This window comes from Ictalurus furcatus, chromosome 11 (assembly GCF_023375685.1).
Source record: "Ictalurus furcatus strain D&B chromosome 11, Billie_1.0, whole genome shotgun sequence".
Classification (NCBI taxonomy): domain Eukaryota; kingdom Metazoa; phylum Chordata; class Actinopteri; order Siluriformes; family Ictaluridae; genus Ictalurus; species Ictalurus furcatus.
In genome coordinates, this window is record NC_071265.1 from 27,881,858 (window position 1) to 27,901,181 (window position 19,324).

The window sequence follows — 19,324 nt, forward strand, 5'->3', positions numbered from 1 at the left end:
TAAATGGTAATCCTACACTGCAAGTGATTATGGCTGATAATTGCGCACAGCTGTTCAGTTCTGGAAAATGTGATGTGCATGTTTGTATGAGAAAAGGTACACATGTAATGCAAATCAGATAAAGCAGTGACGCTGGTGGCAATTTCAGTAAACACAGCGATTCAGAACAGGAAATGATGGGGGGGGGGGGTTGGTTGAATAGCAACACAGAAAAGGGAGCACGGGATGCAGAACACAACGGCCCTTATTGATCAAATTTGTGTAAAAACAAGCACAGATTTGAGGACTTGGTATAATATGTGAACAAATTATTGCGTGAAATTGTCATATAACATCAAAACGACTGATTTGAGAGCAAATCATCTGCTACTGTGTGGTAACAAGCTCCCACCCTTATTTACATATCATATACAGTCAGAGAATTATTGGCACCCTTGTTAAATCTGACAAAATAAGTTTAGGAAAACTGTCTTTGTGTTTGTTTAGCTTAATCTCACCCTGAAGTCAAACCTTTCATTTAAGTACATTGACTAAGAAAAACCCTTATCAAAAATATACTTTTTAAAAATACAGATCTGCCAAAGCAACTGATAAATACGGAAACTGAGGGTGGAATTTGCGTACGCTCGTTTTACAATCAGATTTGACTCTATACAAATCTGATGAATAAGGGCCAGGTTTTTTTTTTAACCACTAATTAAGAGTTAGAAGTGATACTGTTCAATACTTCGTTGTATTTAATCTTTTAAAAAAATGAAACTTTTCAGTGGCCAAAATTTCAGCGCATCCCTAGTTACACAAGAATTACACTTACAGAAGAAGTCTTAGCAATATATGTAACACCATGTATGATTGTGGTTTAAAAATAGATCTGAGCACATTATCTCTAAGCACATATTCAGCTCTGTATAAGACTATATGAACGTAGGAACAGGTCAATACCAGACTGTACACTTCTGACAAATGTCATGCCTATAGGTGGAGGCGTGGGGATTGGGGTTGGATAGAAGACATGTATGCAGTATAGGAATTCTCTCTCGTTATCCATTTGAGATATATATATATATATATATATATATATATATATATATATATATATATATATATATATATATATATATATATATATATATATATATATATATATATATATATATAACATACACACACATATACACACACACACACCCACTAATATTGGCACCTTTGGTAAAAATAAGTAAAGAAGGCTGTGAAAAATTCTTTATTGTTTAACCTTTTGATCTTTTGTTAAAAAGAAAAAGATATCACAAAAATACTCTCATTGATATCGAACAATTGCAAACATAGGTATATCCTTTGTTAAATATAGGTGTGCAACAATTATTGGCACCCTTTTAGTCAATACTTTGTTCTAAGTCCCGTTGTCAAGATAACAGCTCTGAGTCTTCTCCTATAACGCCTGATGAGGTTGGAGAATGCATGGCAAGGGATCTGAGACCATTCCTCCATACAGAATCTCTCCAGATTCTATAAATTTGCTGACTCCGCATGGCTCACGGTCCCTTTCCAGAACCTTCACACTATCTGTCCCTCAGTGGTGGAATGAACTTCCATCCTCAATCCAAACCGCAGAATCTTCAAAAAACAGCTAAAGACCCACCTCTTCCGTCAACACTTAACCAACCCCCAAAAAATTTTTTTACATAAAATAAAAAATAATTTTAAAAACCCAAATTACTCTGGTACTTACACCTCTACTCTGCGCACTTTGCTTCTTCTGGAACTCAATTAATGGATCTTGTATGGTAGCACTACTCGTATTGTTCTCTGCTTGATATATCGCTTTGCTTGTATTTTCTTATTTGTAAGTTGCTTTAGACAAAAGCATTTGCTAAATGAATAAATGTATGTAAATGTACAAGTTAAAAGTTTCGAGGTCCACGCTGGTGGACTCTCCTCTTCAGTTCACCCCACAGGTTTTCTATGGGGTTCAGGTCAGGGGACTGGGATGGTCATGGCAGGACCTTGATTTTGTGGTCAGTAAACCATTTCTGTGTTGATTTTGATGTATGTTTTGGATCATTGTCCTGCTGGAAGATCCAACCACGGCCCATTTGAAGCTTTCTGGCAGAGGCAGTCAGGTTTTCATTTAATATCTGTTGATATTTGATAGAGTCCATGATGCCATGTATCCTAACAAAATGTCCAGGTCCTCTGGCAGAAAAACAGCCCCAAAACATTAAAGATCCACCTCCATATTTAACCGTGGACATGAGGTACTTTTCCATATGGCTGCCTCTCTGTGTGCTCCAAAACCACCTCTGGTGTTTATTACCAAAAAGCTCTATTCTGGTTTCATCTGACCATAGAACCCGATCATGTTTGTTTTAGGATGAGAGTACAGGCTTTTTTCTTGAAACCCTTCCAAACAACTTGTGGTGCTCTTGACTTCAGATTGTAGCTTTGGAGACTTTCTGATCCAAAGACACCACTAACTTCTGCAATTCTCCAGCTGTGATCCAACATTTCCAGTCGACTAGAACTTCTTAAGGATTGTCCTGATACAGACAAACTTTCACAGCCTTCTTTGCTCATATTTACCAATGGTGCCAATATTAGTGGAGGGCACTGGATATGTGTGTGTGTGTGTGTAATATATATACATATATATATGCGCACATACAATCAAAATTATTCAGCCCCCATTGTAAATGGGTTCAGCTTTAGGTTCAGCTGTTTGCAATAAATAAATCAAACAAAAGCAATTGAAATAGTTCAACACAAGGAACACTTCAAGTTTTCCCAAATTCAACTGAAAATGCAACTTATGATTTCTCCAGTTTCAAAATTATTCAACCCACTGAAGAGAATCCCTCAGAACAGTAGAAATATGCAAAACAGGTGTTGTCTCGAGCACACCTGATGCAAGTAATCAGGGGCTTCATTAGTTGCACCAGGTGTGCTTGAGCTGGAACACATGAAATACCTGAACTGGCTAGGGGTAGAAAATTTATGAAATACCTGGACGGGGCTGAAAAAGGAAGATATCTACAGCGGCTACCAGATTTGTGAGAAGGCAGGTTGTGAAAAACCCTCGAGTGACTGCAAAAGACCTGCAGCAAGACTTGGCAACAGGAACCGAGGTTTCAGTGAGCACAGTAAGGCGCATACTAAACGCAGAAGGTTTCCATGACAGAATTCCAAGATGTGCACCACTACTGACCCACAAGAAAAGTCGCTCAAAATCATATAAATAAGCCACAGAAGTTTTGGGATTCTGTTCTGTGGAGCGATGAAACAAAACTGGAACTTTTCAGCATGATGGATTAGAGGTACGTCTGGAGGAAGAAGAATGAAGAAAGAACACTCTGTCCACAGTCAAGCATGGTGGAGGCTCGGTGATGCTCTGGGGCTGCTTTGCATCCTCTGGCACTGGAAACCTGCAGCATGTGGAAGGCAAGATGGATTCATTGAAGTATCAGGAGATCCTAGGAGAAAAAGTCAGGCCGTCTGTGAGGAAGCTGAAGCTTTGGCGTCATCGGACCTTCCAAGAGGACAATGATCCCAAGCATACCTCAAATTCCACCAAGGCTTGGCTGCAGAAGAAGTCCTGGAAGATTCTACAGGGCCATCACAGTCACCTGACTTGAACCCCATAGAAAATCTCTGGTGGGTTTTGAAGGCGGCGGTTGCAGCATGCAAACCCAAGAATATTCCTGAACTGGAGGACATTGCTCATGAGGAACGGGCCAAGATTCCTCAGGAACGCTGCCAGAAGCTCTGCATCTCGTTTGCAGCAGGTCATAACAGCAAAAGGGCCAAGTACTAAAGATGCTTGCCATGAAGGGGCAGTGGTGGCTTGGCAGTTAAGGCTCTGGGTTACTGATCGGAAGGTCGGGGGTTTAAGCCAAGCTGCCACTGTTGGGCCCTTGAGCAAGGCCCTTAACCCTCTCTGCTCCAGGGGCGCTGCATCATGGCTGATCCTGCGCTCTGACCCCAGCTTCCTGACATGCTGGGGTATGTGAAGAAAAGAATTTCACTGTGCATAAGTATATGTGATCAATAAAGACTCATTATGAAGGGGTTGAATAATTTTGAAACTGCAGGAATCACAAGTTGTGTTTTCAGTTGAATTTGGAGACACCACTTGAAGCATTTGTGTGATCTGTTCATTGCAAACAGCTGAAAGACTGTAGATAAACCTGATTTGCAATGGGTGTTGAATCATTTTGATTGCAACTGTGTATTTTATATATATATTTATAAAAATTTCTACGCTTGTCCAGAGATGTCTCGATATAGAATAAATTTCTGCAAGTCTCTTCCTATCTTCCTGTTTACATATGCACAAAAGTGGTAATGTGAATAAAGCTTGAGTGTAAACGTGATTTAGAGCCCCTGAGTGACACAGTCCGGAGCACATGGCTCCTCACACACAACTGGCACCTCTACCATCCCAGTGCCTGTGCCTCTGACAGCAGTGTGCATGAGGTGTCTCTGCAGGTGCTTCAGCCAGTCCTCCTGCACACACTGCGGACCCTGGAAGACCAGATCGCAGAACCTGAGATGAACGGACAAGAGCAAGCGGCAGAAAGAGAGACAGAAAAAGTGAATTAAATTTAATAAAACAGATAGAGTGGGTTTGAGATGTATTCTGTATTGTGTTATAGATATAATTTAAATGGATTAAAATGGGCAATTAATCCACACAAAATAATCCATAATGGCAAAGTGAACACGTGATTTTTTTTTTTTTTTTTGCAAATGTATAGAAATAAAAAAAAACGAAATCTCTCATTCAGCTAAGTATTCAGAACTTTGGTTAAAGGTGAATCCTGTTTGGTTTGCTTATCTTGAGATGTCCCTATAACTGGACGGGAGTCCACCTGTGACAAATTCAACTGATTGGACATGCTTTACAAAAAGACACAAACCTGCGTGTATAAGGTCCCACAATTCACATTGCACGTCAGACCATAAACCAAACCATGAAGTCCGAAGAACGCTCAAATTGTGTCAAAACATACATCTGGGCAAGGCTATAAAACAATTTCTAAAGCTTTGAATGTTCCAAAGAGCACGATGGGCTCTGTGCTTGTGAAATGGAAGAAGTTTGGAACCACCAGGACTCTTCCTAGAGCTGGCCGTCCCCTGAAGAGATGGGAGAACCTGCCAGAGGAATAATCATATCAGAAATACTCCATCAACCAGGCCTTTCTGGGAGAGCAGCTAGACAGAAGCCACTCCTGAGTAAAGTATATTTTGTAGGCACTGTTCTGATCAGATATAAATAAATAAATAAATAAATAAATAAATAAATAAATAAATAAATAAATAAGAACTCTATGGGCTGCACTCCAAGTGCTACATCTGGCAAAAACCAGACACTGCTCACCAAATGGCTAAAGTCATCCCTTCAGTGAAGCATGGTGGTGGCAGCATCATGCTGTGGGGGTTCCTCTCAATAGCAAGGATGGGAGAGGTCCTTAAGAAAATGTGCTCCAGAGTGCACATGTGACTTGGATGAAGGTGACAACGACTTGAAGCATACAGCCAAGACAATGCTGGAGTTGCTTCAGGACAAGTGTCTGAATGTCCTTGAATGGCCCAGCCAAAGCCCAGGCCACATAACATCTGTTGAACCCCACAGAACATCTGTGGAGAGACTTTAAGATGGCAGTTCACTGAAGTTCCCATCGAATCTGATCGAGCTTGAGAGGAGCTGCCAGAACGAACGAGAGAAACTGCCCAAATCCAGCTGTGCTAAACTTGTAGAGACTTACCCAAGAAGACTCGAAGCTGAAAGTGCTGCCAAAGGTTCCCGAGTGTCTGAATACATATCTAAATGACAGACTTCTATTTTATTTATATATATATGGTTTGGAGTGGAGTACCTGCATGTCAGTGTGTAGATCACTTCAGAGGTGGTGTGTAGAGCGTGGAACGCCTTCCTCTTTGGCCCAGACCTCGACCGAGGCAGTTTCTGATTACAATCATAGGCTGCAAAAGACACACAATTACAATTAGCAAAGTGCGTGTAGAGTAGGGGCATAAAGACTGAGTGATTCTAATCCATGTATTAATCTTATTATGTACAGATTCCAAACATCATATCTCAGCAGGAGAGATTCCCACTCCTGATGTGGTCATATGTACAGTATGGTGTGTGAATAAGATGGATAGAGGACGTACACGTTCCCTCCAGCATGGCGATCCTCTTCCTGCGTGCATAAGCCCTAAGATGATTGGACAGACTGACCCCGCTGTGGAAAGTTGCATTACAGTGGATACAAATCTTCTTTCCATCAAATTTTCCTGTAAAAAAGACAAACATGATAATAATATAAATCAAAGTAATTCGATAAAGCTGAGTGCATGCCACCAAACCATACCAACATATAATACTTTACGTTTCACAATAGTTCCTACAATACCACAAAATAACTTTTTAAGTAGTGTGTTATTCCATTTTTTTTTTTATAGCACAGCACTGCTGAATTCTCAATCCCGACTGAAGGTGGCGATTTATTTTCTATAAACAGCAGCTCGGATAATCCAGTCAATCTAGCCACGATCAGCCAGTTCTAGTTCAGGTTTATAATAATGTGCTTGTTCTAAAACATTGTTGTTTCTGTAGTAACAAATCATTCACAAGGACATGTGTGGCAGACATTCCACATAATCTAAGACTAATAATAGCTGCAGTTAAAGGCCTGTTTGTTATTAAATGTATAGTCATTGATCTGGTGATGAGTTGCATGAGGAGACATCTATTTAACATTTATTGTAGAAGTATCCAGTGTCAGCACGGCCAGAGGAGAGAGTCTTCCGAAAAGAGGGCTTTGCGCTCTCTGGCTTTTTTGTCTTAACAGAGAGAGAAAGAGAGACAGAGAGCGATCAATAGAAGAGAGAGAAAGTGAGAGACAGACCGAGAGATTGAGACAGGGAGAGAGAGAACTTGTCTCGTGGACATTCCACATTATTAAATGTATCTATAAACAACTAAAAATATGATTTGTTCAATTAATAAATTACAAAACTGTAATTGTTGGTAAATTGATGATGTAAGAAAATAAAACACTTTTTAAAATAAAAAAAAAACACACCAGATAAGCGGTTATTCAAAACCGCAGTCATTGATTATTCTGGACCAAGAGGACAACAACAACAACAAAAAAAAACAACTCCCTGCTTCCTATGCAGTCTTTTTTTCTGCATTTTTCTGCTTATTATTCCTTGTTCCAGGATACATCCACATTTCTATTTTAACTTCTGGAGATAATACAAAATACTGGTGTATTTTTACATTTTTTGTATACAGAGACCATGGGGGTACAAACCTCTGCATTAAACACTACAATCACCAGATGAGAACTCAGGTAACTAAGAGACTATTTTAAATGTATTGCATGCTGTATGTGAGCACTTACCCCAACTTCTACAGATATATTTATTAACATGTGAACACTATATTTAGATCCGTGTGTGTGTGTGTGTGTGTGTGTTGAGGGGGGGTTTGCAACGTTTTGAGCACACCAGCAGCTTGAGCGTAATAAACTGTGACTCCCTCAGTGTCTTCACCCGCTCATTCCATCTGTTGTCAAATCTTTACACTCACTTCTGTATTGTTGAGAACAATGTTTATCAAAATACACGCTACACTGTGTGTGGCCTTTTTTTTTTTTTTTTTTTTTTTGACAAACGAGAACAAAAATTTTCAGCAATCATTCAGTAATTTATTTTTCTTGCTAAGGTGCAACAGGCTGAATTAGACCTTAAAAACATGATGATGACAAATGCTCTGAAAAATAAAATTACATGCCAAAGGATAAATAATCTTCACTGAAGACCGTCATTTTTGTTTGCATTTAAAATACCACCATGCAGGATTTTAAAAAAAAATTTTCCAAATCAAAAGGCGAAACGGAAAACAGCTTCACACAAATTATAATCCATATCGACAGCCTGAATTGAAATTACAAACCGAACTGATCAGGCTTATGTAATTATGCTTACATTTCCATGGCATTTTAATAACGTACATATTTACGGTTTCTTAAAAGTACAGATGTCTTACTAGCAGAAAAACTTTAATTTTGTTTTCCAGAATGCAGACACACCCACTGGTTTTTCCACCGCCTCACATGTACACCCGGCTCCAGGTACTTTACCAGGTAAACAGATGGACATACGGATGGATGAAAAACAAAAAGATGCAAAAGATGAACTGCGGTACATACAGGGTGTGTTGTGGGGAAATTCTAACAGCTTCTAGTTATTTCACACCAAACCATGCAAAACATATGCTACTTGGACTTGTTTTCCTTGACAAGACACCAAAGGTTCTTTAAATTACCTGCAAATTGTTGTACTGACAATTACGTGCAACAAACCAACAGATGTCTTAATTACCTACCTAGTATCTTGAGGCACATTTTCCCCTCTCGCTTGATTAAAAGGTAACATTTTCTAAAAAAAGTGCCACTGCAGGGCTTTAAAAAGGTTTTAGGATTCAGACAATCCAACAGACAAACTGTACTTCCTGCCAAGGAGGCAAGCACTCAACTCGGCCAAAACACAAAATGGCACCTTCAATAAAAATGGCCGGTTTTAAACTGGGGTGTGTAGGTAGAATATAAATGTGGTCTGTCAAAGTGAAGGGGGTGTGGCTTCTATACCTGCCAGTCTCAATGAAAGAGATATGGACTGCATCCAAAATCGCATACTGTGACAGTACCTACTGCATTCAATTCAGTACCTACTGCTCAGTCCTTGATACAGTATGTACTGATCTGTAGAAGCGGTAAGCATGAACGCACTATGGACGTACTATGTGACGCAGATTCTGACAGCTCTTCCGAGCCAGTCCCGTTGCCTTATGGGATAGCGTGGTATCCACAGTGTCCAGTGGGTCCATACTGCAGAAACTCAGCAGAAGCAGTAGGTCAGCTGGGTATTTCTCGCCTACTCATTACACGAATACTGAGAATTCGAATATACTTCTTTGGCATACTGCTTTCTGCCTACTGTATATTACGGTAGTAGGGATATGTGGACGCAGCCATGGCTTCTGTGATTGCAAGTCCCAAGGAAGGAAGCATGGCATCCGTACCCACCAGTCTCAGTGAAGGAGGCGTGGCCTCTGTGCACGGTATTCACAGGGAAGGATGCGTGGCATCAGTACCAGTCAGTCCCAGTCTCACTTAAAGATACCAATTATTCCCCCACAGGTACACGATACTGAATCACATCATACGGAGTCCTATCAACAATCAAATCCCTATTGTGCGTGAGAGCAAGAGGAATCCGATTTTAAACTCATTTTCTCTGCTAATTCTACTGAAATGCTTATTTGGACAGACATGAAACACAGGTGTGTAAACACGGCTGAGGCATTTCCAACATTACATCAAAGAGCACGGTTTTAAAATTTGAATTTCAAAGCAGTGTCAGATAACGCTCCATCTTTCAATGTGTGTTATAATAATTTGAAGGGTAGCAAGTCATTTTTTCCCCTCTCTCCTTCATTCCTTCGACAACTTTCAGAGGCATACATACAAGACTCGAGGGATACAAAGAGGGCACTGGTGCTTTATGAAGTGTGGGCTGTCTGCCACATATATTTAACAGTGGATTGGGTGGTTAAAACATGAAAGAGTTAGGGGTGTAAAAACATACAAAATAAAACAAGGCTTTGTACTGCTGTAGCACATTTACCATCACCCCCTTGGTAAATGTCTCAGATTAGTGCCACGGAAATTTATCCATTATTACACACTTGCAGAGGCCCTAAAGAATAACAGTATGTACATTATTATGAGAATAAATAATGTTCTGTTCTCAGATGTGACCCAGATTTTTCAGCGTATCATACAGTTTAGCCATTACCGGTCTGTCACATCACACCCGCTGCCTTTGATTCTACATCAGTAGAGACAAGACGGATCATACACACAGCTGTCTGAGACAGAGAGAAGGCCTCATGTTACAATGAAGCTGTGTGCTCATTAAAACTGGCTGAGATGAAGAGTTTATGTACACTTCTATTCGGTTAACATTACAAGGGAAGACTGTAAATAAAGATGGTTATACAAAAAATAATAATAATAATAATAATAATAAAAAAATCAGCAATAGTCTTCAGAAACCTTTAACAGGAAACACTGTGTGTATATAGCGGTGTGTGTTGTGATGGTGTACTGACTGTAACCCAGGTGGAGATGTAGTTAGAGACAAAAGCGCAAACAATTTCTGCTCCAGTATATTAATGTCAGTTTCTGATCTCAGCACCACAGTAAACAGGGCTGCACTGAAATGATGAACAGAAATATTAAATGCACAGCAAAAGCCTTGCAGCTTAATACTTCCGGCTGCTGTAGCAGCATGCACGCTGGTTAAAACGTTACTTGATTTAACTGGCACAGAGTTTAGGAGTGAAAGTGTAACTGGATTAACAATCTTAAACAATTATTTTTATACCAAATGTTTATATAAATCTGTCAGTACAGGTATTTGGACTGTACATAATCATCACTAAACCAGTGAATGAAACCGATAATAGAATAAACTTTGAAAGAAGTTGTACTAGACATTACTGGAAACTTCTCTCTTATCCTGCATTACATTTATGGCATTTAGTAGATGCCTTTATCCAGAGCAACTTACATTTATCCAATTTACACAACTCGGCAATCGGACTTGCTCAGAGGCACAGCAGTAGCAGATCTTAACCCCTGAGCTGCCACCACCACCATGCTTCATATCTGACCGCACGTGTACTTTCAAAGCCCTGAATAATGTCAAACTTCATGCGCTCACCCTAACTGAGGATTAAACCCAGGTCAATGGCATTTCTGCAACAGCCACATTACCGCTGCACTACTCTACCACCTGTTTAAACAGCGTTAATTTAATCCTGTAGTTAAAGCTCCTGTCAGTGTCAAGGTCCTCATGAGATTTCATAATGTTATTGCTTTACCTTAATACTACATGAATTGATCACACACTGCATAATTCAATCTAGTAATTAGAAATATGATATTAAATCATGTTTTGATGAGAAACTTGATATTTGTATGTAAACTATACATGATATGTTCTCGTAAATCTGACTGACAACAGAAATTCTCTCAGCGTAAGGAGCCTTCTCACAAATTAAATAAATAATAATAAATTTAAAAAAACCCCACAAAGGTAGTGATAATAGTAACACTTATGATTTAATATATGGATGTACTGTATTTCATACAGGATTACCACTAGTTAAATTTGAGCTAGTCTTGTATAGTTCTAATTATTCACAGCTTTAGAATTTATCTGAGAGAATGAAAACAGAACACGCGTGTCAGATCGCTGTAATGCGGTCGATGTGTCGCTGTCCGTGTGGTTTAAGGACTCTGCTTGAGATTTGAAGAGCAGGACTGTATTTAATATGAAAACTGAATATCTACTTTATAAAAGATGTGATGAGGCAGTGATATTTAAAACCAGGTTCCAATTATAGCTGAAAGCACTGTTACTATCCACTTGTGTGTTTTGATACTTCATGGCGCTCTATGGACACAAGTCTTTTCTGAAGCTGGAATCACTTTCTTTCCTCAGCACATATTTTCCATTAATAGTTCTCTCTTATACAGTAACATTTTATTATGTTAACAACACACACACACACACACACACACACACACACACACACACTATGTTATACATATACATATATATAAAATAAATGTGTGTGTGTGTGTAACACGTGACTAAAAACCAAAGGAATGTTCCTTGCACTTACTGACCAGTCTAGTGGGAAGTGTCGCGTTGTCGTTATAGGAAAATAATCCACACCAGGGTGGTGTTGTACACGGAGACAGCTCAAAAGAACCTGGTTTATGCTTGACACAAGGTTCTGCACACACACGTGCAAAAGCAGGAGCAACACAGGCAATACTATTACTCATACGGTCAGTGCATGTCTTATGTACTACTGTACTAAATGTACTACATTTGGAAGATTTATTTAAAAAATAAAAATAAATAAATAAAATAAAACAAAACTAGGGAGCACATCAGAGCCACATTGAACTGTAAAATGTTTAGCGAGATCATGCTCAGCAACGTTAGACTGACGAGCTCCGTCTCTTCCAATTTTCTCTGCTGTCATGAGCCGGGTCTCAAATCGAAACTCTGACCTCACATTCAAAAGTATTTACGGATCTGGAAAATCCTGGTACACAAGAGAGACTTTTCAGTAGATCTGAAGGTCACACGAGAGATGTTTTTGTTTGTTTGTTCGTTTTTAAATCTAATTATAATTGGAGTCTTGAGTAGTACACAAGCCTGTAATTTGAGACAACACTTGTATGTTTAGCAGAGATGGATGGATTGGAAAATTTGTCTCTTTTTGCTGATCTACAATCCCCTCTGAAAGTATTAGAGTATTTTTATTTTTTTTTATTGAAGAGAAGAGTATTAAAAGATAAATAGGAGACAATAGATCAGAATTTCAGTTTTCATTTCCTCATATATAGATAGATGTGTTAAACAACTCAGAACATGGCACCTTTGGTGGTAGACCACCCAATATTTAGGTGGGCAAAAGTATAGGAACAGTTTGTTTTAAAGTAAACGACACTTAATATTTGGTTGCATATACTCTGCTTGCAATAACTGCATGGAGCCTGCGACTCACTGGCATCACCAAATTGTTGTTTTATTTTGTGATGCTTTTCCAGGCTTTTACCACAGCCTCTTTCAGTTGTTTGTTTCTCCCTTCAGTCTCCTCTTCAGAAGGTGAAATGCATCAGAGAGGACTGTACTTACGCTCACTAACTAGTGTCAGGAGAGTGAAAGACAAAAATAACATGCTCCCTAGTAATTTAAATGCGGCTTGCCTGAATGTGACTAACCGTAACTTCAAATTACGATTGATATTAATAATGTTAATTTGTAAAATAAATGAACGAAACAAAAAGAGGAGGCCGAGTTCCTCTGATGAGGAGTGACTTGATGAGGAGTGACTTGATTTAGTTTAGGAACCCCTTCTCTAATGCAAATTTAAAAAAGTGCAATAGTCCTTTTTTTTTTTCTTCTTACTTGAACAAATAATGTGGAAAATATGTAGAACGTGATTAAAAAAAAAAAAAAAAATTGTTTAAGCCATGGTCTCAGCACAAATGGTGAGAATGGTGTCTCTGCAGAAAAAAAAAGGCATTTTCAGACTGGGATGGGTGATTTTAAAACGCTCCAGTGGGCAAAGAATGAATAAATCACTCTGTGCTACGCAAAATCGTAGCAACAGGAAAACCAGTAAAACCAGAATAAATATTAGCAGAGTTTTTCCAAGATGTTGTCATTTACTACTAGTGAAGATGGATGCAAAATTAGCAACACTGCTCCTGGACAGGTATGTAAAGGCAATCTGTATAAAGCTTTGAACTGCCTTTTTAAAAAAAAATAATAATAAACTGTTTTTTCCCCATAACAAAGAAAAAAGGACAGTTATGGCACTCATGAACACTCATTAAATCACTATGAGCTGACATTTGTGTATACGGTATATCAAGTGCAACTTAAAATGGCCTCTAATTTAGCTACCAAAAGCTAATGTGCTAATACCATAGCTGAGAGCTCATAAGAGTTTATCACAAAGAGAAAAAAAGGGGGAAAAAAGGGGGGAAAAAGGGGGGGGGTGGGGGATTTAAAAAAAAAAACCACCACACAGCAACTGCACTAGTGAACATCCTCAAATTATGAGCAGAATTTTGCATCTTCATAGACATTTATCATCACTTTCAAGCAGCTGAATTCACTTGAAAGTGATAGCATTAGCAAGGATTGTTATGACAAGTCTCGTTAGCATGTTAACTCTAGTCCTGGGCTGGAGCTGTGTCCATGGTTTGCTCAAGGAGATAACATCAAAAAAAAAAAAAAAAAACATTCAAATCTGATTCAGCTCCACTTATTTAACCCGCAGAGACCTAATCTTGCCAACTTTTTTGACAAATCTTTCTTAGTGCACCTTTAAATATGCAGTCTTTATAGATTAAACATGGCTTGGCTGATCAGCTGTTGTGTACCAATTTTCATTATTATACGTTATTAAAAACATAGATATTTGTGACATTACTATATTCGTGGCACTTTCTGACACTAAATGTTTCAGTAGTGTAATATATTCACCACACTGCAAATCCCTAGTTCCTTTAATTACTTTTATGATTGCTTCTGTGAACCCTTTGGGAAGCTGCAATGTTTTTTTAAAAAACTCCCACTCCCCACCCCCACTCCCCCACTTAAGCAGATGATTCTGTGAGTTTCTCACCTTGGCTACATATGGAGTCCGGTAGAGCTTCAGGAGAAATCTTCTTGGATGGAGAAACAATAAAACGAGCTCTGGCAGTCTTAGAGTGGCATGTGACAGCCAGCTTCTGGTCCAGTCTCTGCTTTTTAAGAAGTTCTACTAAAGTGCTTTCACTGTTCTCATTCATCTTCTCCTCTCTCCTCTTCCTCTTCTCACCCTCCTCAGAGACCAGTCTGTTAGCAGAGTGCTGGATCTTCACTGGGACCCCAGTAGGTGTAAGAAACAGGCCCTCGCTTCCTGCAAACGTCTGGGAAACGAAAGGTCTGGAGATGCGAGGTTTGGCCTCAAGTGCTCGGAGAATGTTCCTGTGCTCGTTCTCGTCCTGCAGGAGTTCGGTGAGGATGCACAAGGGAGACTTGCTGACACCTGAGATTGGCTTGCCGATCCGCTTCAGGTGACCCCGCACATGATTGGACAGGCCGGTTTTAGTATCGAACCATCCCAGACACAGGGGGCAGGTGTGTTCAGTCTGAGACTCAGGTTTATCTATTGTGGCAAAAAAAAAAAGGAAGAAAATTCACACAATTTTCTTACTACGCTGTGCAGTTTATATTGTATTCAATCACAAAAGTAATCATCTGATTGTAAATGTATTATACATTAATGTATTTAACGTACAACTTAACCCCAAAGTGCTGGGTGGGATCTAAAATAAACGAAGCTATGAATTATAATGCAAGTCAGGGGTGTTCAAACTTTTTCCAACCTCTTTAACTGTAAACTAAATTCCATGGACCCCCTCAGTACACATTTATTTAATGAATTATTCAAATATTGGGCTTATTATTTTAAATATGCACAATAATATTCTAGTCATGAAGCTTGTTATTTCTGAACTTTGCACCAAGAGGACATATTAGGTCCAAGATTACATTATTTATATTTAAATGCTACTTTTTTTTTTTTTGAGTAATTGAGGTTCAATAAGTTCAAGTGACCAGGCTAATGACTATAAGAACAACCACCACCACCACCACAACAACAACTACTACTTATTTATAATATTAGTAATTAATTATCATCATCATCATCATCATCATTATTAACCTGAATTGTGGTGGATTATGATTTCAACCACCACATGAAAATATAAAATAAAATAAATAAAACTTGTTTAATAAAATAAATAAATAAATAAAAACCCACCACACAACAACAACAGATCATCATTGGGGTCCCTTAATGCCACAGTGTAGCAATAGGCAGCCATCTTGAACACCAGGAACCACTCGTTTTTCATTTAGTATCATTCAGCTTTTAAATTAATAAAATGTGGTCTATGCCAGATCTTTTATGAGCGTGTTTATTTAAACCTGGGATTACAGATCATAATATTTGATTCTATAGACCATATATTTTTTAGTTAAATAGGTTCCCATTACTTTCTTCTTGTGGAAAGGAGTTTTTTTTAAAAAATCATTTAAATTTGACTTTAGTTTAAACCTAATTTGGTAAGTGTTCAGCTGTAATTCACCTCTCCTGATTCTGTTGCTCAGGGAGGGTGTTCTTCTGCGAATGCGAGGCTGCCGGTCCTGAGACGCCACCTGTTCAGGTGACAGCATGTGACGAGCCTCATAGCTTAAGCCACATCTATGCAGATGTCCTCTGATGTGATTGGACAAACCCACCCCGGACTCAAACACAGCAGGACAATACGGACAGCATTTCCGATCTGGTTCAAACACGGGGGACACGCAGTAGCTGCTGTAAGAATCACTGAGATTAGGATCGGTACACTCTGGATTGTCCTCGCTCACAGCACTCTCCATGTTCTCTTCTTTCACTACGAGTGTGCTGATCTCATCATCGTCTTCCACGTTGCTATCAAGATCTGACTGATCGGGAGAGTCATGGATGTCATTTTTAAGGAAATATCCCTGCTGGGTTACGGGGTCAGTGGCATCGCTGCTATCCAGGAAGTGTGCTATGCCCTCACTGGGATAACTGGCATCATTTGCCTGATTGGCATAATCAAAATTCGTGCCATTGTAGTTACCACTGTGCGAAGAATAAATATCAAGCCTTTCTGGAGTTGGCGATGCATGATTTGGTAAAATCATTGGAATTTTCTTAGGAGTGTTGTGATATGGAATGGACATTTTTCTTTTAGAGGGAGATTTTTGTTTCTGTACTGCTAAACTGCTTCCAGGTGAGGGATCTTTGGAAGTGTTAACAACATCGTGGTCCAGACGTACAGCTTTGCTGGAGATTGCAGACTTGATCGCAAGATTCATGTCAAACCTGGAGAGATATTTTGTGTTCTGTTTGGAGACAACATTTTCACATTCTTGATTGTCCTCTTCAACATAGGAGAGACCTGTTGTCACATTTATTCTCTCTGTAGGCTGAGATAATTTACTTGGCTTGTCACATTGCAGGGAAGATGGTGACAGGTTGTTTGCTAAGCTGCCAATGCTCCATTTGACCAGTGAAGAGCTCAGACTTTTACAGGATTTTTGTGTGCCCTTATCGCTCAGGAAAAGGTCAGCAAGGCCACCGGACCATGTGGACAGCCCTGCTCCACTTTTTTTCTGCTTCTCTCTGAGGAACTTTGGAGAGAAGTTGTCTGCTTCAGTTTGGCCCGTTACTCTGTCCTGCTTGGACACAGACCCTGCAGGGTCAGCTACCATATTGTGTGACTGAAGTTCATAATCACAAAGTGGCTGGTCATGTACGAGTTCCAGGTGCTTTCTTAAAATGTCTCTATACTTTGTTCTAAATGTGCAAATTTTGCAAATAAGCATGCCCAGTGGTTTTATGACTCTTCCTTGGCATGCACGGAGGTGAGCGATCTGTTGGTGTGCTTCCATATCTGACTTGCTCAACACCATGTGACTGCAATCTTCACAACTGTAATAATGTTTGTCCTTTTCATGGGTCTTGGCATGATCGATGAATGTTTGTGGACAGTTAGTTCTAAAAGCACACTGGGGACACTGCAGCCGAGCTTCTCCTCCCTGGCTTCTCAGGTCATTCAGATCTTTAATCTCCTCCATCAACCTCTCCCTTCGCACCTGGTGGATCAGCATGTGCTTCTGCAAGGAAGAACGCTCGCAGAACGAACGCCCACACTCTTTGCATATAAAGGGGCAAAGGATGCTTGCTTGCCCTACCTGATTATGCCAATCTAAATGATACATCATATGCCTATGCAAATGCTTTCTCTCCTTGAAATTAACATTGCACTTTGTGCATTGGAAGAACGACTGCTCTGACTCCAAGCCTATTTCCAGCTGTCTCTTTAATGGCATAGGTTGGCCACCCACGTAGGTGTCTGCTTCATTGGGCCTGCCTACATTCTCACTTGAAATTAAGTTCTTCTTGTCTTGGGAATTCCCCAGATGCGAGTCTATGTGTGCTTTCAAACTTTCCGACTCCTGCCTCAAGGAACGTTCTTCACTAACAGACGACTCAAAATCCAAGTCCATGTTAATAAGGGAGGCACAGCTGAAGCCCTCGTTAACTTTTTCCTCCATTGGTATCCTTTTAACTCTGCATGTTTTTCGTTTCCTCCTCCTTGAGCTGGCTGACTGAAGGCCTCCCACCTTTATCTTTCCTTTCACCACTTCATCAAGTATCCTGCCTTTCAACAGGAAGCACATAAACTTCTCTCGAAGGCTTCTGTTTAGGCCATCATAGTTGTCAGAGGAGCTTTCTGACAACTCGGACTCGGAATCAACAACATCCCACAAGGATCCTGCTTTGACGCTGTTGTTTGTCCCTACCCGGCTGATTGCCCCGCTATCTGCATCGTTCCCCACCAAGGGAGTCTCAGAGTCGCTGTTGTCCGACTCGGATAGGGTCCGTGTGGATGGTGCTTTCAGAACGTGCCCTTCTGCTTTTCGCCAAGTGTTTGATTGAAGCTCGCAGGGAGGCTCCAACACCTCAGGGTTGGTGTCTGTCCCAGGCAAAGGGGACGAATCCTTGTTGGGGACGTGGGGTTCCTCTGAGGTACAGTGTGAAGCAGATCCATTAACAAGTGCTCCTGAAGGCAATGAATCATCTGTGCAGGGGGCAGCCAGGACACTGCCACAGACAAATGGGTTCGGCTGTGCTCCATTTAAAAGGCTTTGGTGACTGTCCAAAGATTGGCACTGCTGTGGTCCCACACTGCTGCTGCTGCTGCTGCTGCTGCTGTTGTTGTTGTTGCAGGTAGAGGTGGTGGGAGAGGAAGTGTGAGAGCCTGACAGCTCCTGAGTGCAATATTCAGCGGTTTCCACCTCTTTCTCGGCACTACTTCTCACTGCTGCCATGGCAGAGACAGCATCTACAAAACACAATTGGCATTAAACAGATCCATTATCATGTAAGGTACAATAACTGGATAATTAAACAAAAGGAAAGAAAATGTGTTAAATGACATTGTGGTAAAAACGCAAATGTGGTCACCCATTTTCAGGCAAAGATGCACTGGCCAACGTAAAACCTAAAAATTATAACCTCTTGCCCATGTATAAATAGCTATTTTCTACTTGAGAGAGAGAGCAAAATGTTCTCAGAGGAGCCAAAACCAAGAAGGCCATTATTTTTTAAGCTGCATTATGGGTTTCCGCACCTACTGCCACCATATCTATTCACAGCACACCCTGCTGTTAGTCCTGGAAACACTGGTGAGGAAGCTTAATTATGTGAGCACACCTTTGGGATCAGACCTTCCTGTTCCTCCCACTAAAGTTCTCAGCCACTTCTTAAAATTGACCAATTTCCATGGGAACAAAGTACACCTCCAATGAGATCATATTATTCTATCTTAGCACTCTCTGATGGTGCCAAAGCACATCCCAGCACGAGACTGTTGTTGCTTGATTCTTGACAAATTGGCACACAAGTGCAACCGCACACACACACACACAGCCCCAAAACACTGCACAGATTGATAGATGAAAAATAAAAGTGGCTAGTGACAAACTTGCACCTTGAAATGAAGGATTATATTAACCATTATATGGTTTTGTAGCAGAATCTGCAGAATGGGATGCGAGTCTTATT

At 40.1% G+C, this 19,324-nt stretch overlaps 1 protein-coding gene across 1 annotated transcript in view; it reads right to left on the reverse strand.

Annotated features, from left to right (window-relative positions):
* Positions 1 to 1,166: 1,166 nt before the first annotated feature.
* Positions 1,167 to 19,324, reverse strand: part of znf644b (zinc finger protein 644b) — a 42,155-nt gene continuing 23,997 nt past the window's right edge. Inside the window, exons 4-8 of the mRNA XM_053635971.1 lie at positions 15,810 to 18,602; positions 14,297 to 14,821; positions 6,175 to 6,297; positions 5,877 to 5,982; positions 1,167 to 4,543 (exon numbers count right to left, since the gene is read on the reverse strand). Of these exons, the coding sequence (XP_053491946.1) occupies positions 4,372 to 4,543; positions 5,877 to 5,982; positions 6,175 to 6,297; positions 14,297 to 14,821; positions 15,810 to 18,602 (3,719 nt within the window). The 3' untranslated portion in view covers positions 1,167 to 4,371. The remainder of the gene's footprint in view (positions 4,544 to 5,876; positions 5,983 to 6,174; positions 6,298 to 14,296; positions 14,822 to 15,809; positions 18,603 to 19,324) is intronic.